This window comes from Scyliorhinus torazame, chromosome 6, assembly GCF_047496885.1.
Source record: "Scyliorhinus torazame isolate Kashiwa2021f chromosome 6, sScyTor2.1, whole genome shotgun sequence".
NCBI lineage: Eukaryota > Metazoa > Chordata > Chondrichthyes > Carcharhiniformes > Scyliorhinidae > Scyliorhinus > Scyliorhinus torazame.
Genome location: NC_092712.1, coordinates 138,436,063 through 138,459,205, shown reverse-complemented (window position 1 = coordinate 138,459,205; position 23,143 = coordinate 138,436,063). Strand labels below are relative to the sequence as shown.

General features: G+C 50.3%; 1 protein-coding gene across 2 annotated transcripts in view; it reads right to left on the bottom strand.

Moving 5' to 3' along the window:
• The window catches only part of LOC140425038 (adenylate cyclase type 1-like), a 547,118-nt gene that overhangs the window by 72,687 nt on the left and 451,288 nt on the right, over nucleotides 1–23,143 (bottom strand). For both annotated transcript variants that reach the window (XM_072508827.1, XM_072508828.1), the window contains 3 exons: nucleotides 9,748–9,864; nucleotides 6,855–7,001; nucleotides 6,630–6,728 (listed from right to left, as the gene is read on the bottom strand). In XM_072508827.1, the coding sequence (XP_072364928.1) occupies nucleotides 6,630–6,728; nucleotides 6,855–7,001; nucleotides 9,748–9,864 (363 nt within the window). The remainder of the gene's footprint in view (nucleotides 1–6,629; nucleotides 6,729–6,854; nucleotides 7,002–9,747; nucleotides 9,865–23,143) is intronic.

Here is a 23,143-nt window from a genome sequence, read left to right as displayed (position 1 = left end):
ATCTTGGACGCGATGGAGGAGAGGCAGATGACTCTGTACCCCGGCCAGCGAACGAGGCTGCCTGCCACTGTCGTTCGTTGTGCCTGGGCGCAAGTGGCAGAGGCCGTGGGCAACACCATCCGGACAGGCCAGCATTGCCGGAAAAACTAACCCCATCCCACACACATGTAACCCTACCCCTCCCCTCGGAGGGTGGTCGGACCCCCACTCTGCACCACATGCGGGTGCCCATACCGGCCGCCATGGCTGGGTGCCCTGGCCACTGAGGCCATTACCTACCCACCCTCTGGGCTGCATGCGTCAGATTATCTAACACTGTCGTTTTATGTGTTCCCCCCCCCCCCCAACCCCAGGAGAAGGCCGTGCGCAACCGCCGGGAGTGGGAGAAGACAGGAGGGGGACCGCCAAACCTGCGGCCCCTCACTGTGGCAGAGCAGAGGGCCCTGGACATGGTTGGTGGCCCGGAGGAAAGGGAGTTTGCTGAGGTGGAGCTCGGCTGAGGTGGAGCTCGACCGCGGGCGAGGAAGCGAGATCCTGCTGAGTTGAGGTTCCCTGTGACAAGTTTGTTAACCCACACCACCCTCACCCCCACACCACCCTCACCCCACACCATCCTCACCCCTACACCATTGTCACGTCAACACCACCCTCACCCCCACAGCACCCTCACCCACCCACACACTACCACCCCCCCCCACGCACACTCCCACCGCCTTGGTTGGACACTTTAGTGAAGAAGCTCCTGGGACACTCTCTGGTGCGCACCACACAGTTGACCCGGTACAGCAGGTGGGGGTAGGAACACCCAAGGGGGCGGATGGTTGGAGGGCAGTCCGAGCACAGGGACTAGCTGCCATTCAGACGCTTTTCGGTCTTCTGGAACAGACAGTCCTATCGATTGCGGAGATGCAGTCGCAGAGCCAGGGACTACTTGAGGGGCTGTCGGTGAGCTTTCGGCACCTAAGGGTGCAGTTGGAGGAGTCCAACCGCGTGCAGCAGCAGAAGGTGGTGCCGACCTTGTGTGCCACCAAGGTCAACACTGCACGGGTGGCGTTCACAATGGAGGCATTGGGGGGTGACAATTTCAGCTATGACGCAGCATGTGCAAGGTCTGGGAAACTCTGTGCAGGTGCTGGCTGAGGCCCAGGACATGTTTGCCGCCTCACAGGCAATCATGTCTCAGAGCCACATGGAAATCGCAGCGGCGCCCCTGAGCATGGCCCAGTCACAGCAGACCATGGCTGGGAACATCGGTGGCATTGCCCAGGCACTGGCCAATGTGGCGCAGACACAGAAGTAGGTGGCCCAGTCCCAGAGGGATATGGCGTAGTCACTGGCTGATGTTACACAAACCTGAAGGTGGTGGCACAGTCACAGCATGATGTGGCACAGTCGCAGGCAGCGATGGTCCACTCCCTGTGCTCCATGGCCACCGATGTGCAGACCCTGGTCAAGACCAGAGGGGGTCTCCAGGACTAGCAGCTCAAAGTGTCGGGGGAGCCTCAGGGGATAGCTGTGCTCGCACCCCCATCCCATGGAGTAGCGCGGGGACCATCAGACACCCCGAGGGAGGATGAGGTGATGTCTCCCCTGCTGGTGACTCCTGCAGCGGTGCCGCCACAATACCACAGCACCTTGGACTCCCCCTTCTGTCCCTGGCACATCTGTTGGACAGCGGGCAGAACGGGTGGCACCACGCCACCTGGGACACCAAGCAGCAGCCGGGCCCATTCAAGTCTGGTCGCCCCAGAAGACGCTCACCAAGGGTGGGGACCCATGTCGCAGGGTGGGAATCAGAGCAGGCCATCTCCACTCCTGCTGTACTATCTGGGGATCTACCTAGTCATAACATTAGGGCCCATAAGGCCAGAAAAGTAGACACCAGTTAACTGGCACGGGTGCAGGACACAGCTTAGTAATAGGGGCTAGGGAACAAATCTGTATATATTTGTTCACAATAAACACCTGTTACCACGGTTATAACCTGCCTCGGTGCTCTGTCTGATGGGTGTGAGGGGTGGGTTGGTCTGGGCTGGCCAGCAAGGGGGGTTTGGGGGAATGGGTGGACCCTGTGGGTGATCTGTGCTCTCCACCCTCCTCTCCCCCCCACCCTCCCTCCCTGCCCATCTGCTGCCTGCTCCTCTGCTGCCCACTCTGCTGCTGTACTTTCCTCCTCCACTTCAAGGATCGAAAGCTTCAAGTTTTTAGGTGTCCAGATTACCAACAACCTGTCCTGGTCCCCCCCATGCCGACACTATAGTTAAGAAAGCCCATCAAAGACTCTACCTTCTCAGAAGACTAAGGAAATTTGGCATGTCAGCTACTACTCCCACCAACGTTTACAGATGCACCATGGAAAGCATTCTTTCCGGTTGTTCACAGCTTGGTACGGAGCCTGCTCTGCCCAAGACCGCAGGAAACTAAAAAAGGTTGTGAATGTAGCCCAGTCCATCACGCAAACCAGCCTCCCATCCACTGACTCTGTCTATAATTCCTGCGGCCTCGGAAAGGCAACCAGCATAATTAAGGACCCCACGCACTCCGGATATACTCTTCCGTCAGGAAAAAGATAGAAAAGTTAGAGGTCACGTACCAATCTACTCAAGAACAGCTTCTTCCCTGCTGCCATCAGACTTTTGATTGGCCGTATCTCGTATAAAATTGATCTTTTCTCTACACCCTAGCAATGACTGTAACATTACATTCTGTAGTCTCTCCTTCCTTCCCTATGTACGGTATGCTTTGTCTGCAAAGCATGCAAGAATCAATACTTTTCACTGTATACTAATACAAGTGACAATAAGAAATCAAATCAAATCAAATTAAATCAAGCAGCACCAGCTTGTACAGCCGCAGGGTATCCCCCAGGGCTGTGGCGACTAACAGGAAGGCCAGCATTGGGCAGCACGGTGGCACAGTGGTAGCACTGCAGTCTCACGGTGCTGAGGTCCTAGGTTCGATCCCGGCTCTGGGTCACTGTCCGTGTGGAGTTTGCATATTCCCCCCGTGTTTGCGTAGGTTTCACCCCCACAACCCAAAGATGTGCAAGGTAGGTGGATTGAACATGCTAAATTGCCCTTTAATTGGAAAAAATGAATTGGGTACTCTAAATTTATTTTTTAAAAGGCCACCATTGCTGGTTGTATTCCAATATTCATTGTCTGCAAGAGGTGAAAGGTCAACATAGAATTTACCGTGCAGAAGGAGGCCATTCGGCCCATCGAGTCTGCACCGGCCCTTGGAAAGGCGCCCTACCTAAGCCCACACGTCCACCCTATCCCCGTAACCCAGCAACCCCACCTAACATTTTTGGACATTAAGGGCAGTTTAGCATGGCCAATCCACCTAACCTGCACATCTTTGGACTGTTAGCATGGTGCATACCCCTGTGCCCAATTAGGTCCACCGGGCTACATGGTGGCCCCAGTGGGCACTGTGGGCTCTGCCCCTGCATGTGCCTCCCCCTCCCCCAAATCCCCGCATCCCTGGCCCAGTTTGTGACCGGCATCGTGGGGCCTCTGGCCTTGGCGCCCTGAGGTCAGGGGTACATTTGGCTGGCTATTGCACTCACCAGGGGCTACTGTGGGTGTTGCCCTGGGTGGGCCACTGGTGGGTGGCAGCCGGGTGAGGGTGGATATGGAAGGTGGGGTGTGTGGCGGAGGGGTGGGGTGTGTGGGTGGGGGATGGCGGCACCCATACGGCGGGTTTCAGTGCAGACCGTGGGCCAAGGTGAGCGGTCAGTGCATGCGCAACAAGGTGGCCACTGTAATGGTGGCCCGTGCCTGGACACCGCCTCAGTCCTGTGGGGGGGGGGGGGGATCACCTTGGCCACTCGGTCTGTTCCCCCCCCCCCCCCGTAACCCCCTCCCCCCACCCTGGCAGGGTCCCCCTGCCCCAGCCAGTGTCCAGCCCGACAGCCTGTAGTCGTTCCTCTCCGAGCTCTACCTCCCTCAGCATCCACCGCGCCGGTTTCGCGATTTATAAAAGCACAAGGGAACTCGGCCCATTGGAAGTAGAGAATCACGGAGGCCCCGGAGAACACCGCGTTGGGCCCGCTAATGACATGCAAATGGTGTCTACGAGATATGCGTTCCAGAACGCATTAACGCTGCTGTCGAGGTGACAGAAAATTGTGATTTGGCGTCAAGTCGGTACCAGCCATGTGTTTGGTGTCAGAACCGATTCACCGCCCAATCACCTTTTCCGATTTCGACAATGGCCAACAGAGAATCTCATCCCATGTATGCCACTAATGTCTTCCACTGTGAAGACTGATGCAAAGTACCTATTCAGTTCCTCTGCCGTATCTTTGTTCCCTATTGCAGCCTCATTTTCCAGTGGTCCAATGTCCATTCTTGCTTCTCTTTTACCTTTTATATGTATTGAAAAAAAACCTCTTGCAATGTTCTTTAATCTTACTAGCTTGCACTTATATTTCAACTTCTCCCCTCATTGCTTTTTTAGTTGTCCTCTGCTTGCTTTTAAAGGGTTCCCAATCCTCTGGCTTCCCACTGAGCCTCGCCACATTGTATTCTTTTTCCTTTACTTTTGTGCTTGACATCCCCCATCAGCCATGGTTGCCTTGTCCTCCCCTTAGTATGTTTCAGAATTGCTTAATGTATTCTCCAATTACCACCTGGCTGACTTGTGACCTTCCCTTACTAGGTCCCATTCTGAGTCACTAATGTCTTGTTGGAACTAGCTATAGCTTGCTACAAATCTCTATATAATAGAGAACGGCCACGTTTCTAACATATGCAATTGTCAGAGAATAATTGTACCCAATTTTAGTAAGTAGATTTGCCTGCTTGCAGCATCTAAAGACTGTTTTTAATTATTTTGCTCATGCTAGGTCATTGCATTGTCATGCAGGAAGATTCTTCATTTCTAATAGGAGGAAGAAGCAAAATACTGAAGGGTGATTACCATCTGAAACAAAAAAAGAAAATGGCAGAAATGGTCGGGCAACATCCAGTGAGAGATTTTCAGTGTGGAAACCTTCTTCTGAATTTAATGATATCACAGATTAATAGCATTTAAAAAGTGCAAGGGCCAAAAAGGGGCAATGTGTGTGGGGGAGGGGCATAGTGGGGGAATACAATGACGGTGGAACACTGATGATGGTTAAATGGTCACAAATGGGAGCGAATAATTCCTGCCATTCTGTAGCTCAACACTTCACAGGCCACTCTATTTTATTTCTCCTGTGTGCCTGGTGACCGCATCTTTTTTTTCTCTATTGCTTTACAAATGTAGCTCATTTGTTATATCTTACAGTTTCGAAAAAAAAAAATCCACCTGCTTAGCATCAGCTTGTGTTCTCTTGATGGATTTTGCCTAATTCAAGAGTATTTCCAGCATTTTTTGTTTCTGTCTCCATCTGGAGTATAATTCTACAAAGAATTGGAGAACTTTTGATTCTACAAGAAGAGGTAAGTTATACCTCACATATGTGTGGTGTCACACTTTTTGAATGATGCTTCAGTCAATGCAAGTATTACTTTCCAACCTTGTAATAACAACATTTTCACAAGTCAAGTCAATGAAATGCAGTCTTAAATAGGATACTATTTGCAGGATAATAAAGTGTATGCAAATCTAGAAGCACAGTGTCCACTCAAAGCAGCTGGCATTTAGAAAGCTAAGGCCAAAATGACGTTGAAACGCAATGATAAACCTTTCATTAAAGGAGTACATGTACAACATCTTTATCATTAGATATTAAGTTGATTCTGCCTGTGAACATTAGAGAACTGCAAATGGTACGATCGCAAGAAACTGCAGAGTGTAGTGAACTCAGCCCAATGCATCACACAAGCTTGCCACCCTCACATTGTTTCTGTATACACCTCCTGCTGCCTCAGGAAGGCAGCCAGCATTATCAGTGACCCCTCCTACCCAGGCTTTGCCCTCTTCCAGACCCTTCCATCAGGCAGAAGATACAGAAGTCTGAAGACCCGCACATCCAGACATAGGAACAGCTTCTTCCCCACAGCTACTAGACTCCTCAACGACTCTCCCTCGGACTGATCTGTTCCCTGTAAGAACACCATTCACGATGCCCTATGCTGCTCTTGCTCATGTATTTGCTTTGTTTGGTCGCTTGTCCTGCACTGTAACCAATCACTGTTTGTCGATGTACCATTTGTCAATGTACTCTGTCGATTATTCTTTTTTGTCTACTATGTACGTACTGTGTACGTTCCCTTGGCTGCAGAAAAATACTCTTCACTGTACTTTGGTGCATATGACAATCAAATCAAATCAAATCAAATTACAGCAATGATAAACTCCACCATTACAAACCAAACAGGAAAACAAAATCCAACTTGCTGTGTCACAACATTGAGATGCCAGATCAAGTTTGGTTTGTAACATTTCTTCATTGCTCGCAGGTATTTGTGGTTTAATCCTTGTATTTGTGGAAATAAGATGCAACTGTTTGACAGATCCCCCTGTGTCTGCTCAGAAATAATGGATAAAATTTTACTGCCCCATGATGTAGCCGTGAAACACAGCAAACTGTTCAAAGATCCATTGACTTCAATAAGACCATAATATCCTGCCGAAGTGAAATTTTGCCCAATGACTGACAATTAACAGGAAAGCTTAAAAACCCAATTGCTCACCTTTGTCCCAGTTGTGGGTACAAGTCCAACTGCTCCCATGTAAGTGCTGCCAATTGTTTTGATTTTCTCTATATCCTTATAGCATTCCTTGTCCATTAGCTTTGACACCAAAAAGAAAGATGTAAACATATTCACAAGAATTATTAAGTATTTGAGCCGCATTCAAAAAGTTTATAAATCAAGACTTTTGTTATATAGAAGTGATTGATGTAGAATTAAATGTACCTCGTCAAAGTCAGCTATTATTTCATTCAAGAGACGCAAACATTCAACTCCCATGTTATTACCATCCAGCTCAATATAAAAGTCATTAAAATTTGGAATTGAGGCAAACATCACGCCCACTTGTGAATATGACTGGTAATAGAGGTCCTGCAAAAAAATAATACACGGGAGATAAAGTGTAATATGGGATGAAACGTATAGTTGAAAAGGAGAGTATAACAATCATGTCCCCTTCTTGACACTGAATCAACCAAGAGTAAATTATGACTGCCACAGAGGAATTTTGTTTGGCAGTCTTAAATGTTCAGAGAAGAACTCAGCTGTGTGCAATTCCTGCCCTTGTATTCTTTTCTATATCACTGTGGACAGATGAATGTGTTCTGTTTCTACTTTGATTAGCTAAAAAGCACACTACATTACGAAGGTGCTCTTGCTCAAGTCTTTCCTCCTCTCACCACCTGATAACAATAGAGAGACAAGGGGATAAGTTGATGGGAACAGTGTAGTTGCTGCATTGTTCCACTAGAGGTACTCAGAGTTACAGTAATTCTTCAAATATCACCAGGAAATATGAAATGCTCAAGTATTTCGACTGTAATAGTAACTGGTCTGTTCTCACCGTGAATTAACCACTCCTGCTGTACCATGGAAGATTGCAACTGTTACAATCCCATTCAAAACAAAAGCAAAGAAGGGTAGACCTGGGAAATGCAGGCCAGCCAGGCTAACATCAGTGGTGGAGCAATGTTTGGAGACAATTTGCAACAAAATTTATTGTCACTTGAAAACTATGGGTTTAACAAATGACAGGCAGACAGATTTGTTAAAGGCAAATAATACAGCAATTAGGAGCAGAAATAGACCAAACAGTCCGTTGAACCTACTCCACCATTCAATCTAATCACGGCTAATCTTTGGCTACAACTCCATTTCCCTACCTGCTTCCATTTCCCTCGATTCCCTGATAGACTGAAAATCTGTCTATCCAGTCGTATATATTCAATGATGGAGCATTCATAACCCTCCGAGGTAGACATTTACAAAGATTTACAACCCTCTGAGTGAAGATATTTCTTGTCATCTAATCCCTACACGTTGCCCCCGTGCTAGATTCCCCAGCGAGGAAAAACACCCCCACAATGTCTACAACGCCCCTTCAGAAGCATGAATTTCAATGAGATCACCTTTCATTCTTCTAAATCTTAGAGAATATGGACTCTGTTACCTCAGCCTCCTGTAGGACAATCGTCTCAAACCAGGGGTCAAGCGGGTGAATATTTGCTGGAGTGCTTCCAATGTAAGTATATCCTTTGTTAAATATGAAGACCAAAACTGCACACAATATTTCAGGTGTGGTCTCACCAAAGCTCTGTGCAATTGTAGTCAGACTTCTTTATTCTTGCACTCCAAAACCCTTGTAATAAAGGCCAGCATGCCATTTGTCTTTCCAATTGCTTGCTGTACCTGAATTCTAACTTTCTCTGTTCCTTGTCGGTATCTACCTAAATAGCATCTGAGTATTCACATTTACAAGCTTCACGCTTTAAAAAAAATAATTCTGTTTTTATATTCTCACCACCAAACTGAATAAAGTCCAACTTCCTCAAATTATATTCCACCTGTCACCTGTTGTCTACTTACTTAACCTGTCTATGGCGTGATTCAACTGCCTCATGCCCTGTTTGATGTCGGGACGAGGACGTTGAATCTTGCTGGAGGCCTGCATCGAAATTCGCGACACTTGAAACATGTCATGAATCTCGTGTCGCGATCTGGATTTTTCTCTCGCTTGGCGAGATCCAGGTAGGCATATTAAAATGATCCATTAGGCTCATTTAAATATGCACACACCCAATTAATCCCAGACCCGGGATTCAACCCACACCAGGAAGGCCTCAACCGGGCGCGGTTTGATACTGGTTCACAAAGTCGCGAACTAGACGTGATGGCACCTCCGGGGGGGGGGGGGGGGGGGGTTCTTGCTGGGGTGTTGAGGCCCCAGGGTGGTCGGGCACTGGGCAGGGTGTCACCTTTCACTCCCTCTGGCACCTGGGCACCCTGGCACTGCCAGCATGGCACGGCCAGGGTCACCGGTGACACTGCCAGGCCGGCTGTGTTACAGCCAGGGTGCCAGGCTGGTAGTGACAAGGTGTCAAGGTGCGACATTGCCCTACCGTAAGGCTCCGATCCCCTCATTGGGAAGTCAACCGGATGGGCCTTGGTGCAAAGTTGGCTAAGCTCTGGCCTGTTAGGGTCTCGGGTCAACTATAAATCTTAGTAGTTAGTCCTGTTGATAACGATCCAGGATTAACAAAATAATTTGGTATGATATTTCGATAAACTGTCTCTTGTTCTCCAATACATTCAGTGGTATATTATGGAATGAAAAATAAAGTAAACTCTGTATATTTCCAGTTTCAGGTGAACAGGTTATGACAAAGATGTTTTCATTGCTTTTTACTTTAAATGAAGAACACTTAAAAATCAATTCATAGATTTATAGAATTAGTGTGGCTAATCCATCTAACCTGCACATCTTTGAACTGTATGAGGAAACCAGAGCACCAGGAGGAAACCCACGCAGACACAGGGAGAAAGTGCAAACTCCACATACACAGTCACCCGAGGCTGGAATTGAACCCGGGTCCCTGGATATATGAGGTAGCACTGCTAACCACTGTGTCCCTGTGCCATCCCTTCAATTGAATTAAAATAAGTAATAATCTCTAACAACAGTGGCAGCATTCCTAAACAGAGCAGTACTACGATTCAGTTAAATAAAACATAATGTGCTAGTAGTTAATATTCTGAAGCTGTAGCTGAAATATTTTTCTTCAAATTTCAATAACAATTTGTTGAAGTGAAAAAGATTTTACTAAGAGGTTTCTCTCACCATATTTCGTGGATTGGACAGCAAAAAGTGTTGTGCAACATGTGCTGGAAGTAAATTGAAGAGAATCCGTTTGTTGTCAAGCTTTACTCGTTCCATATCATCTCTCTCTTCTTCAGCCTGAAAGAGAAAATATATTAAATGTGTTGATAGCGGCATTGAGTTATGACAAAGTGTTCATAATGACCAGTGATACAAACATTGCACCTCAGAAATTGTGAAGAAATATGATTATATCTTTATTAAAGTACTTGTTTAATGAACTGTAAGAGTTCTTTGGTGAAAGATTTCCTGTGTTTACAATGGTCATAAATTTCCTCTGGGCTTAATATTTGCAAAACCCCTTTTATACATGTAATCAGGGGTTTCTGCTGAACACTCACCTAGATTATCATGGTGGAGGAAATTATTGACTATTGTGTTATTATAATTATACAATGCCTTGGGCTTATTTATTGTGCAAGACATAAGGCATCAATCACTCATAAGGGATTGGGTAAACACATTGTGGGTTAATTTATTAAGACTAGGCACCTGAAAACAATCTTATTTTAATAAATGTTAAATACCCAATTCTTTTTTTCCCAATTAAGGGGCAATTTAGCGTCTCCATTCAACCTACCCTGCACATCTTTAGGTTGTGGGGGTGAGACCCACGCAGACACGGGGAGAGTGTGCAAACTCCACACGGACAGTGACCTGGGCTGGGATCGAACCTGGGTCCTCGCCGCCATGAGGCAGCAGTATGAACCACTGTGCCACCATGCCACCTCCTCAAAACAGTCCTGCATTGTTGTCGAGATCAGAGACATTAGGAGCTGTGTGAGGTTGTGCTATGTTCATAGCAAAATTGAAACTAAGATTGGATCACATGACACATTTCCCTTCTTGTGATGTCATGCTGCCATCTTGCAATTTCCATACTTTTCCTCCCTTCCAAAGAAGCACATGTTTAGCTATCATTGGGAAAGCAGTGGTGTAGTGGTACTGTCGCTGAATTACTAATCCAGAGACCTAGGTTCATGCTCTGGGGACCCGGGTTTGAATCCCGCCATGGTAGATGGTGAAATTTGAATTTACTAAAAGTCTAGAATTAAAAGTCTAAAGGTGACCATGACCCTATTGTCGATTGACGTAAAAAACATTCACTAATTTTCTTTAGGGAAGGAATTCTGTCATCCTTACCTGGTCTGGCCTACATGTGACTCCAGACCCACAGCATGTGGTTGACTCAAGGATGGGCAATAACTGCTGGCCCAGCCAGCGATGCCCACATCCCGCGGAGGAATACAAATATTTTTTAAATTACTTAACTGCGTAGAACTGGTGAATCTATGAGCCTCTAAAGCACGAACATAATGTGCTGGTATGCTCAGATCTTGCAATGGTAACTTGTTTTTGGGGATTTCTTTAATTGTTCACAGTGATCGTTTGATTGTCATTTATGGATGTTGTTCCCGGTTTCATTTGGGATCTTATCCTCGATGCAGTATAATCGTATGGTAGTTTAGGAACTGGAATGGATCGGATTTGTCCTCAGATATGCCTTGGCTCTGAACAAATCCTTGTGACCTCAGCTGGTTGCCACATAGCTTCTGTGGGATCCTGGATGTCAACTTGCCCCAACTGTTAATTTGGCAATTCTGTTCCTACATTTTTATCATGCACAATGGTCATCTTCTCTTGTCATTTTAAAAATAGCTAGTCTATTTTCTGCAAGAATAGATAAGAGTGGGTAAATTGGTACACACTCGTCCACTAAACATGAGGGGCGGGGTTCTCTGATCTTGAGGCTAAGTGTTGACGCCGTCGTAAACGTCGTTGCGTTTTAAAACGGCGTCAACAGGACCCTAGGAGCAGCGATCCTGCACCTCACAGGGGGCCAGCACGACACTGGAGAGCCTCATGCTGCTCCAGCTGTCGGTACCGCAAATTTGTGCACGCGCATGGGTTTCCTTCTCCGAGCCGGCCCCGACGCAACATGGCGGAGAGCTACAGGGGTCCGGCGCAGAGGAACATAGGCCCCCAGTAGGACAAGCTGGCCTGCCGATTGGTAGGCCCCGATCGCGGGCCAGGCCACCTTGGAGGCCCCCACCAGGGTCGAATTCCCCCTCCCCCCACCAGGCCGCCCTCCGCAGGATGAACAGCGAGGGCCCGTCAGGTAGGACCACATGTGAACGGCATCAGCGGGACTCGGCCTATCTCGGCGGCCGCTCGGCCCATCACGTGCGGAGAATCGCCAGGGGGGCCACTCTCCAGCGGTACGCCGGCGCCTATGCCGTCGATTCTCCGGTCGTCAGAGAATTGCTGGAGCGGTGTCGCGTGAATCGTACCCCAACCCCCCGGCATTTCTCCGTCCAGGCCCGGTGTCGGAGAATCCCGCCCGAGCTCTGCCTGTGTTGGAATTGTTGTGCTCAAAGACGTCACTCTCAGATGTAACATTGCAATGTGCTGATGCTGCTTGGTCTGTCTACATTTGAGAATTAGGGATTTCACTTAAGCCATTAGATTTAAGATAATGAGGAGAAGTGTGATTGATATCACACTGATGGGATGCATCCCAGAGTGTTAAAAGAGATGGCTAGGGAAATTGTAAACGCACTAGTGATAATTTATCAAAATTCACTAGACTCTGGGGTGGTCCCAGAGGATTGGAAAGTAGCAAACGTGACACCACTGTTTAAAAAAGGAGGTCGGCAGAAAGCGGGTAATTATAGGCCGGCAAGCTTAACTTCGGTTGTAGGAAAATGCTGGAATCTATCATTAAGGAGGAAATAGCAGGGCACCTGGAGGGAAATTGTCCCATTGGGCAGACGCAGCATGGGTTCACAAAGGGTAGGTCGTGTCTGACTAATTTGGTAGAATTTTTTGAGGACGTTACCAGTGCAGTAGATAACGGGGAGCCAATGGATGTGGTATATCTGGATTTCCAGAAAGCTTTTGACAAGGTGCCACACAAAAGGTTGCTGCATAAACTAAAGATGCATGGCATTGAGGGTAAAGTGGTAGCATGGGTAGAGGATTGGTTAACTAACAGAAAGCAGAGAGTGGGGATAAATGGGTGTTTCACTGGTTGGCAACCTGTAACTAGTGGGGTCCCTCAAGGATCAGTGTTGGGCCCGCAGTTGTTCACAATTTACATAGACGATTTGGAGTTGGGGACCAAGTGCAATGTGTCAAAGTTTGCAGACGACACTAAGATGAGTGGTAAAGCAAAAAGGGCAGAGGATACCGGAAGTCTGCAGAAGGATTTGGATAGGTTAGGTGAATGGGCTAGGGTCTGGCAGACGGAATGCAATGTTGCCCAGTGTGAGGCTATCCATTTTGGGAGGAATAACAGCAGAATGGATTATTATTTAATCGGTAAGATGTTAAAATATGCTGCTGTGCAGAGGGACCTGGTTGTGCTGGTGCACGAGTCGCAAAAAGTTGGTGTGCAGGTGCAACAGGTGATTAAGAAGGCTAATCAAGTTTTGTCTTTCATTGCTAGAGGGATGGAGTTCAAGACTAGGGAGGTTATGCTGCAATTGTATAGGGTGTTGGTGAGGCCGCATCTGGAGTATTGTGTTCAGTTTTGGTCTCCTTACCTGAGAAAGGACATATTGGCACTGGAGGGAATGCAGAGGAGATTCACTAGGTTGATCCCAGAGTTGAGGGGATTAGATTATGACGAGAGGTTGAGTAGACTGGGACTGTACTCATTGGAGTTTAGAAGGATGCGGGGGGATCTTATTGAGACATATAAAATTATGAAGGGAATAGATAGGATAGATGCGGGCAGGTTGTTTCCACTGGTCGGGGAAAGCAGAACTAGGGGGCATAACCTCAAAATAAGAGGAGGTAGATTTAGGACGGAGTGTAGGAGGAACTTCTTCACCCAAAGGGTTGTGAATCTCCGGAATTCCTTGCCCAGTTAAGGAATTCCTTGCCCAGCAGTTAAGGCTCCTTCTTTAAACGTTTTTAAGAAAAAGATGCCTTTCTAAAGAATAAAGGGATTCGGGGATATGGTGTACGGGCCGGAGAGTGGAGCTGAGTCCACAAAGATCAGCCATGATCTCATTAAATGGCGGAGCAGGCTCGAGGGGCCAGATGGCCGACTCCTGTTCCTAGTTCTTATGTTCTTATGAGAACGACGGAGGTTGAGGGATGATTCTGATAGAGGTCTACAAGATTATAAGGGGCATGGATAGAGTGGATGGGCAGGCACTGTTTCCCAGGTGGAGGGGTCAGTCACTAGGGGGCATAGGTTTAAGGTTTGTGGGGCAAAGTTTTTTTATGCAGAGTATGGTGAGTGCCTGGAACGCGCTGCCAGGGGAGGTTGTGGAAGCAGATACATTACTGCCGTTCAAAAGTCATCTCGACATGTACATGGATAGGATGGGTATAGAGGGATAAGGCACTCGGAAGTGCTGAGGGTTTTGGCCAAGGGTAATACCATGACCGGCACAGTCTTGGAGGGCTGAAGGGCCAGTTCTTGTGCTGTATTGTTCTTTGTTCTTTGTGTCTGATTCCACTTCTCACACATATCCTGAAATGGGTTACCAATAAATTGCATTATCTTTCTCGGCACACCAAATAAACTGAAAATAGCACAGAGATTGTGTAACAGTTTTGTTTGATATATTGTTCAGATGTTGGGGCAGCATGGTAGCACAGGTGTCTAGCACTGTGGTTTTCACTGTGCACCAGGGTCCCTGGTTCGATTCCCCGCTGGTCACTGTCTGTGAGGAGTTTGCACGTTCTCCCCGTGTCTGCGTGGGTTTCCTCCGGGTGCTCCAATTTCCTCCCACAGTCCAAAGACGTGCAGGTTAGGTGGATTGTCCATGCTAAAATTGCCCTGAGTGTCCAAAACGGTTAGGAAGGGTTATTGGGTTATGGGGATAGGGTGGAAGTGAGGGCTTAAGTGGGGAGGTGCAGACTCGATGAGCCGACTGGCCGACTTCTGCACTGTATGGTCTATGTTCTATGTCAAATAATGGGATGCTTGTTAAAGTAGTCAACGATGATGATGAAGTGAGGATCATGGACATAAAAGAGGTTGGATGTGATTTTGGACCAAGGATGTGTTGTGCTGGCTTGGCATAAGCTCTTGACATGCCTCACACTTCTTGATGATGACATCAATGTCATTATTCATGCCCGGCCAATAAACCATCACTCTTACAAGCCTTCTCATCTAACCTGTGCCAGTATGTGAGTGATAAAGTTGAAGAATATTAAGTCACAAAGATTCCGGTATGATGACCAGCCTGCCTTTCAAGATGACATGTTGAGAGTGCCTAACTGATTCCAATGTGGCTAAAATGGTCTCCCATGTCCCTGGACATTCTGAATTAAATCAGGCCATCCTTGAATGCTGGCTTTCCACAGTCTCTGCAGTGTAGAATCTTTCACAGTTTCTTCTCCTAGCTGCTGGCATTGTTATTAAATACATACATAAAAACATATGAATTAGGAGCAGGAGTTGGCCACTTGGCCCCTCGAGCCTGCTCTGACATTCAATAAGATCATGACTGATCTGATTGTGGCCTCAAGTCCATACCCCTCCCCCCCGATAACCTTCGACTGAATTGATAGTTTAATCCATCGCTGCATGAAAAATATACAATGATCTTGCCTCCACCGCTCTCTGGAGAAGAGAGTTCCAAAGATTCACAACCTTCTGTGAGAAAAAAATTCTGGGATTGCTACTTCTCATGATATGTATTACTGACGTGGCTGCATAGAACACATGTGCTCAATGATGTGCACGTTGAGAATTGACCTGTTCAGTCACACAAAGGCACATGAGTAGACATCATCTTCAATTGAGGGATAGTCAACGATGAGCTGAGTGCACAACGGGCCTCAGCTGTGATGACCATGGCATGCAAAGAAACGCAAATAAAGAATAGAAATAAAAGTAAGCCATAAAATCGCTGCAGCCTGCTCTACCATTTAATAAGGTTGTGAATGGTCCTCAACTTCAACCCCACTTTCCCACCTGATTCCATTATCCCCTGATTTCCTTAGAGTCCAAAGGTGTACTGATCTCAGGTCTGAGTATATACACCCTCTCGGGTAGAGAATTACAAAGGTTCATAGACTTCAGTGAAAATAAATCTCTTCATCTCAGACCAAATTGGCCATCCCTTTATCCTGAGACTATATCCCCGAGGTTGAGACTCTCCAGCCAGGAGACAACTTCTCAGCATCTACCCTGACAAATACTCTCAGAATCTTGGCAGGGATTCTCCCTTCTGGGGACTAAGTCCCTACGCCCGAGGGAGAATCGGCGCCAACTACTCCGGTGTCAACAGCCCCCGAAAATGCGGAATCCTCCACACTTTTGGGGGCTAGGTGGACGCCGGAGGGGTTGGCGCGCTCCAGCCGGCGCCGAAGGGATGGCGTGAGTTCGTGCATGTGCTGAAGGGCCGGCGTGATCTCGCGCATGCGCGGAACCGCCGGCATGATTCCGCACATGCGCAGACAGCCGCCGTATTTTGGCGCATGTTCTCTTCTCCGCGCCGGCCATGGTGGAGCCCTACAGGGGCTGGCACGGAATAAAGGAGTGCCTCCATGGATCAAGCCCGCCCGCTGATCGGTGGGCCCTGATCGCGGGCCAGGCTACCGTGGGGTCCCCCCCAGGGTCGGATCCCCCCGCGCACCCCCCCCCCCCCCCCCCCCCGCCCCCGAGGACCGCCCCCGCCAACTTACCTGCCAGGTCCAACCGGTATGTGAGTTGAGTGATTCATGCCAGCGGGACTGGCCAAAAATGGACGGTCGCTCGGCCCATCGGGGCCCGGAGAATCGCCGGGGGGGGGGCTGTTGCCAATGGCCCCTGACCGGTGTGCTGGGAATCCCGCCCCCGCCCGTAAAACGCGCTGGAGAATACGGCAGCCGGCGGCGGGGCGGGATTCACGAGGGGTCGGAGAATCCTGCCCCTTATATTTCAATGTGATTCACTCTCTCTCTTCTAAACTCTAGAGGATAAACCCTCTTGTGAATAATTTAGTTTCCTAATGGCTTGCTACATCTATATCTGACTCTCTTGCACAAGGACTTCTAAATCACTCTGAACACTTGCATTTAATACTATCTCACCATTTAAAAATATTCCATTTTTATATTTTTCCTCCCGAAATGAATAACTTAACATTTCTCCATGCCAAACTCCGCCTGTCACCTACTTATTCACTCATTTGAACTATCTATTGCCTTTTGAAACCAATTTGGCCTATATTGTCATTGAGTCCAGTGGCACAGTGTTTAGAACAGCTGCCTCACAGCGCCAGGGCCCCAGGTTCAATTCCGACCTCAGAATGACTAGCTGTGTAGAGTTTGCATGTTCTCCCATGTGTCAGCCTGGGTTTCCTCCGGGTGCTTAAGTTTCCTTCCACAGTCTGAAGATGTTGGGGTCAAGTGGATTGCCATGCTAAGTTGTCCCTAAGTGTCCAAAGGATAGCGGGGAGATAGGGCGGGGGATGCAGCAGAGGGAGGGTTCTCTTTCGGAGGGTAGGTCAGACTCGATGGGCCAAATGACCTCCTTCTGCACTGTAGGGATTCAGGAGGCTGACAAGCTGCAGCCACATATATGCACATCACTCCCCACGCACACCATGGCAGCCAACATATTGGAAGCAAGGTGAGCAGACCCAGGATTTGTGGACGTCAAGCTCATGACCATTGTGGACACCGTGGAGGAGAGGCAGGCCACCCTATAGCCCGGGGTGGGAAGGTGGCTGTCAGCCGCCACCATTCGCCATGCTGAGTGCAGGTAGCAGAGGCCATCAGTGCCATGAGTAACATCATCTAGACCAGCCTACAGTGCCGTTAAAACCTGCACAACCTCCTCAGGGTGACCAGGGTGAGTAGACCGTTCTCTGCCCCTGGCACCAACCCCCACCCCACAACTGGAGGGCAGCCGAAACCCATTTGCACCACATGCCAGCACCCACACCAGCTGCCATGGCCAGGTTCCCTGGCCACTGAAGCCACCAGCTACCACCCCCTGGGCTGCATGCGTCGGACTGACTAACTTTGTGTATTTTCTGTCCCCACCACCACCTCACCCGCCCCAGGGAGTGGGAAAAGAATGCAGGGGGAGCATTGGACTTGTGGCCCCTCATCGTGGCAGAGCAGCGGGCCCCGGACATGGTCAGTGGGCCAGAGGAAAGGGAAGTCACCAGGATGGCGATCAGTCTCAGGCGAGGAAGTGAGACCCCGCTTCGTTGCAGTTCCCTGTGACAAGTGTGTCAACGCCCCCCCCCCCCCCCCCCCCCCCACACCATTCCGGCAAACCTCCCACACCCCACAACACCCTCACACTACACCCAAACCACCCTCATCCCCATACCGCCATCACAACCTCCAGGCCCGCGGTCTAATTATGCTTCTTTCTGGCGTCTTGCAGGAGCTCCTGGTGATGGGGCAGGTCATTCTGTTGACCCCGCCCCCAATTACAGCCTGAAACCCCCCCCATGTGCCTAGCAGCGATGATGACACTGACACGGAGGGAAGCCATCTGCCTGAGACCCAAGACACTCCGGAGCTCGAATCCGATGTTGACACAGCTGTCTCAAAAACCCTCCACCGTCCCAGAGGCATTCGCCTCGGTTGGGCACTGCACAGGTGCTCTGGCAGGAACTCCAGAGGGGGGAGGACGGTCGGAGGGTGGGCCGACCCCAGGGTACAGCTGCCGTCCAGATGGGTTTTGTGCTTCTGGAACGGACAGAGCATCGATTGTGGAGATGCAGTCGCAGAGCCAGGGGCTACATGAGGGGTTTTCGGCGAGCATCCAGCACTTACGGCCGCAGGTGGGGGAGTCCAACCATATGCAGGAGCAGGAGGCGGTGCTGACCATGAGTGCCACCCAGGCCAACACCACACGGGTGGCGTCCGTGGTGGAGGCCTTGGGGGGCAAGGGTTTTGGCTGTGGATCAGCATGTCCAAAGCCTGGGGCAATCGGTGTACGGGGTGGCGGGGGCCAAGGACAGGGCTGCCCTCTCACTGGCAGCTATGTGCCAGAGCCACCTGCACATTTCAGTGGCGCTTCTGAACGTGGCCCAGTCACGTAACTGGGAGTGTCGGTGGCACTGCCCAGGCGCTGGCCGACGTGGCACAGACAGAGGGAGGTGGTCCAGTCCCAGAGGGAGATTGCGCAGTCATTGGCTGATGTGGCACAGACTAATAAGGTGGTGGCACAGTCACAGCATGATGCACCGCAGCCCCGGATGGAGATGGTCCATTCCCGATACTCATGGCCGCGAGCAGACAGACTTTGGCCGAGATGAGAGTGGGCCTCCAGGACTGGTAGTGCTAGGTGACAAGGGAGCCTCCTGGGATAGCTCCACTCACACCCCCATCCCATGGAGTAGCCCGGGAGTCATCGGGCACCCCGAGGGAGGAGGAGGTGATGTGACCCATGCTGGTGAGTTCCGCAGGAGAGATGCCGGACCACCGCAGCACCTCGGACTACCCCACCCACACCCCACCCGCCATTGGCACTGATGCAAACATTATGCATCCTCCTCTGCCCCATGTCCTGCTGATCCTCCCCCTCCCCCATATCCTCCTCATCAGACGTGAACTGATTTCACCCTCCACCTCCAGAAGGTCGTACCTCTGTTGCACAATGTTGTGGAGGAAGCATCAGGTCGCCACGAAGCGGGCAGCCTCTCCAGAGCGGTCCAGGAACCTGAACCACAGCTTCAGGATGCCAAAGCAGCGCTCGATCCCGCCCTTGATCGCTGCATGGTTGTCATTGTAGCGGGTCTCCATGTTGGTCTGTGGCTTCCGGATAGGTGTCATCAGCCACGACCGCAGTGGATAACACCAGTCACCCAAGAGTCAACCCCCCAGCCGGAGGGGTGTCGAAGATGCTGGGAATTGTCCAGTGAATCAGGATTATCGCGTCGTGCACACTCCCTGGGTATCTTGCGCATTAGTGTATGATACGCATCTGATGGTCACCCACCAGCTTCACATTCATCGAATGGAACCCCTTTCAGTTTGTGTACAGCGGCCAGGTGGTCATAGCGTGACATGCATCCTGCCGATCACCTCTTGGACCTGGGGCATCCCATCGATGGCGGCGAGTTCAGCTGACCAGGCATCGTGGTGGGTTCAGTCCACATTGAATTTGATATATTGTGTTGACTGGGCATATGTGCCTCCGTGATGGCGCGGAGGCACCTAACTACCTAGGTCTGTGAGATCTCAGGAAGGTCCCCACTTAGCGGCTGGAAGGACCCCATGGTGTAAAAGTTCAGGGCGGCCATCACGTTGATGGCCACCAGAGACAGGTGTCCTACCCCATACCACCCTGGCCTCATGTAGCAGCTCTTTTGCACCCCATCCTCTTCCTCCTCCTCCCCCTCGGCCTGTTGGGTGGCTAGCTCTCCATCCTCACCGGCTGCCTCATGTTCCGCTGCTGCAGGCTCCGCTGCCGGAGCTTCCTCCTGCTTGAGCAGTTCCGGCTCGTACAGTGCAGGGCATTCTCAAGGGCTGCGTCGATCAGCAGGAAGGACACCATTGCTGGTTCAATTCCAAAATTCATTGTCTGCAGGGGGTGAAATGCCGACATGTTAGCATGGTTCATACCCTCATTCCCAATCAGGTCTAACGGGCTACATGATGGCCCCGGTTTGCACTGTGTGTTTTGCCCCCGCATATTCTTCCCCCCCCCCCCCCACCGCCCCACTCTCCGTACTTCTGCTTCTGGCCCCATCCGTCACTGGAACTGTGGGCGCTTCTGGCACTGGTGGCATTCTCGCTGTCAGGGGTACCATCGGCTGGCACGCTGTCGCCCCCATCCAGCACCCTTGTAGTGGCTACAATGTGCGTTCCCACGGGTGGGCCGCTTGAAGACCTGCCGACATGTGGTGGCTAGTTGGTGGAGGGGTGATGATATGGTGGAGGGTGTGGGATTATGGGATGCAGGGTGGGGGCTGGGGTGGAGGGGGTGGTGGGATGGAGGGTGGGAGGATGTGATGCAGAGGTGGGGCACCGATACAGCCGGTGTCACTCTGCAGAACCAAGGCCAAGGTGGGTGGTCAATGGGGTGCGCAGCAAGATGGCTGCCTTGCATGCAATGGCGGTCCGTGCCTGGGCACCACCCCAATCTCGTGCAGGGCCCCACGCCCATTTCCCGTGCCACCACCCCACTCGGTTCTGGCAGGGCCGCCCACTCCAGACAGCCCTGCCTGTGCCCAGCCCAGCAGCCCCGGTCGCGCCTCTCCATGTCCTACCTCCTCTCTCTTCCTCATCAGCCACGGCGCCAGTGTCACTATTTACAAAAGCATAAGTGAACCTCGCTGCCGGGAATTCGCCCCATTGGAACTGGAGAATCGCAGAGGCCCCGGAGAGTACTCGGTCAAGCCCGCTAACGATATGCCGACACCGTTTAATGCAAGTGCATTCTGGAATGCATTGACGCTACTGTCGAGGTGATAGAGGATTGCAATTTGGCGTGAAACTGATGCCCCCGTGAGTTCGGCGTCGGAACTGATTCTCCATCCAATCACGTTTCCAATTCCGGCATCGGCTGACAGAGAATCCCGCCCAATATATTTGAACTGAGAAATGTCTAATTAACAATTATACTAAACTTTTAAAGGACAAGGGTTTAAATGAAAACTAAAATAAAACCACACTATGAATGCTGAAGATGCAGCCCAGCAAGCAAAATAACCAAATTTTCACAAGATCCTTAGTCTTTCTGAAAATAACCGAAACCAGAAACTCCTCCAGTTCTTCTATTCTTATGTGGGTGTCGCTAGGCCAACATTTACTTCCCATTCCTAACAGTCCTTCAGAAGCTGGTGTTGAGCTGCCTTCTTGTTTTGCTAGATTCCTTGTGGAGTAGGTACACCAATAGTGCTGTTAGAGAGGGGATTCCATGCTTTTGACCCAGTGACAGTGAAGGAACGCGGTACATTTCCAAGTCAGGATAATATGTGGTTTGGGGCGAAACCTTCCGTTGGTGGTGTTCACGTGTATCTGCTGCCCTTGTTATTCTCGATGATAGGGATCATGAGTTTGGAAGGGGCTGTTGAAGGATCCCTGATAAGTTCCTGCAATGCAACCTGTAGATGGTATATTCTGCTGTCATTGTTCATCAGTGGGGAGGGAGTGGATATTGAAGATGGTGGATGGGGTGCCAATCAAGGGGGCTGCTTTGTCCTGGATGGTATCAAACTTCGAGTGTTATTGCAGCTGGACTCATCCTGGCAAGTGGACAGTATTCCATCAGACTCCTGACTTGTGCTTTGTAGATAGTGGACAGACTTTGGGGAGTCAAGATGTGAGTTCCACATTGCAGAACTCTCAGCCTTTGATCTGCTCTGGTAGCCACAGCATTTATATGACGAGTCCAGTTCAGTTTCTGATCAGTGGTAACCCCCAGGATGTTGGTAGTGGAGGACGCAGCAATGGTAATGTCATTGCCTAAACACTTGTGTGATGCGAATGTAACTTCCCACTTGTCAGTTAAAGCCTGAATGTTGTCCAGGTCTTGCAGCTATCGATGTTGACTGTATCAGTATCTGAGGATCAACAATATGGTGTTAAACATTGTACAATTGGCAGTGAACATCCCGTTTCTGACCCTGCAGCTGAGGAAAGGTCATTAATGAAACAGTTGGAGATGGTTGGACTTCAGACACTGTCTGAGGATCTCATGCAGTGATGTCCAGGGACTGAGATGATTGACTTCCAACAACCACATCATACTTGGTACTCGGTATGATTTGAACCAGGGGAGAGTCTCCCCTCTTATTCTAGATCCGAAGATATCATATGTACTCAGAAAGTTAACTCTGTTTCTCTCTCCACAGATTCTGCCAGACCTGTTGAGTCTTTCCAGCATTTTTTATTTTGATTTCAGGGGCGTCATTCTCCGACCCCCCGCCGGGTTGGAGAATGGCCGTTGGCCGCCGTGAATCCCGCCCCCGCCCCCGCCGAAGTCTCCGCTCCCGGAGATTGGGCGGGGGCGGGAATCCGGCCGCGCCGGTTGGCGGGACCCCCCGCTGGATTCTCCGGCCCGGATGGGCCGAAGTCCCGCCCAGAAATTGCCTGTCCCGCCGGCGTAAATCAAACCTGGTATTTACCGGCGGGACCAGGCGGCATGGGCGGGCTCCGGGGTCCTGTGGGGGGGGGCGCGGGGCGATCTGACCCCGGGGGGTGCCCCCACGGTGGCCTGGCCCGCGATCGGGGCCCACCGATCTGCGGGCGGGCCTGTGCCATGGGGGCACTCTTTCCCTTCCGCCTCCGCCACGGCCTCCACCATGGCAGGGGCAGAAGTGACTCTCCCCACTGCGCATGCGCGGGAAACTGACAGCGGCCGCTGACGCTCCCGCGCATGCGCCGGGAAACTGACAGCGGCCGCTGACGCTCCCGCGCATGCGCCGCATTTCCGCGC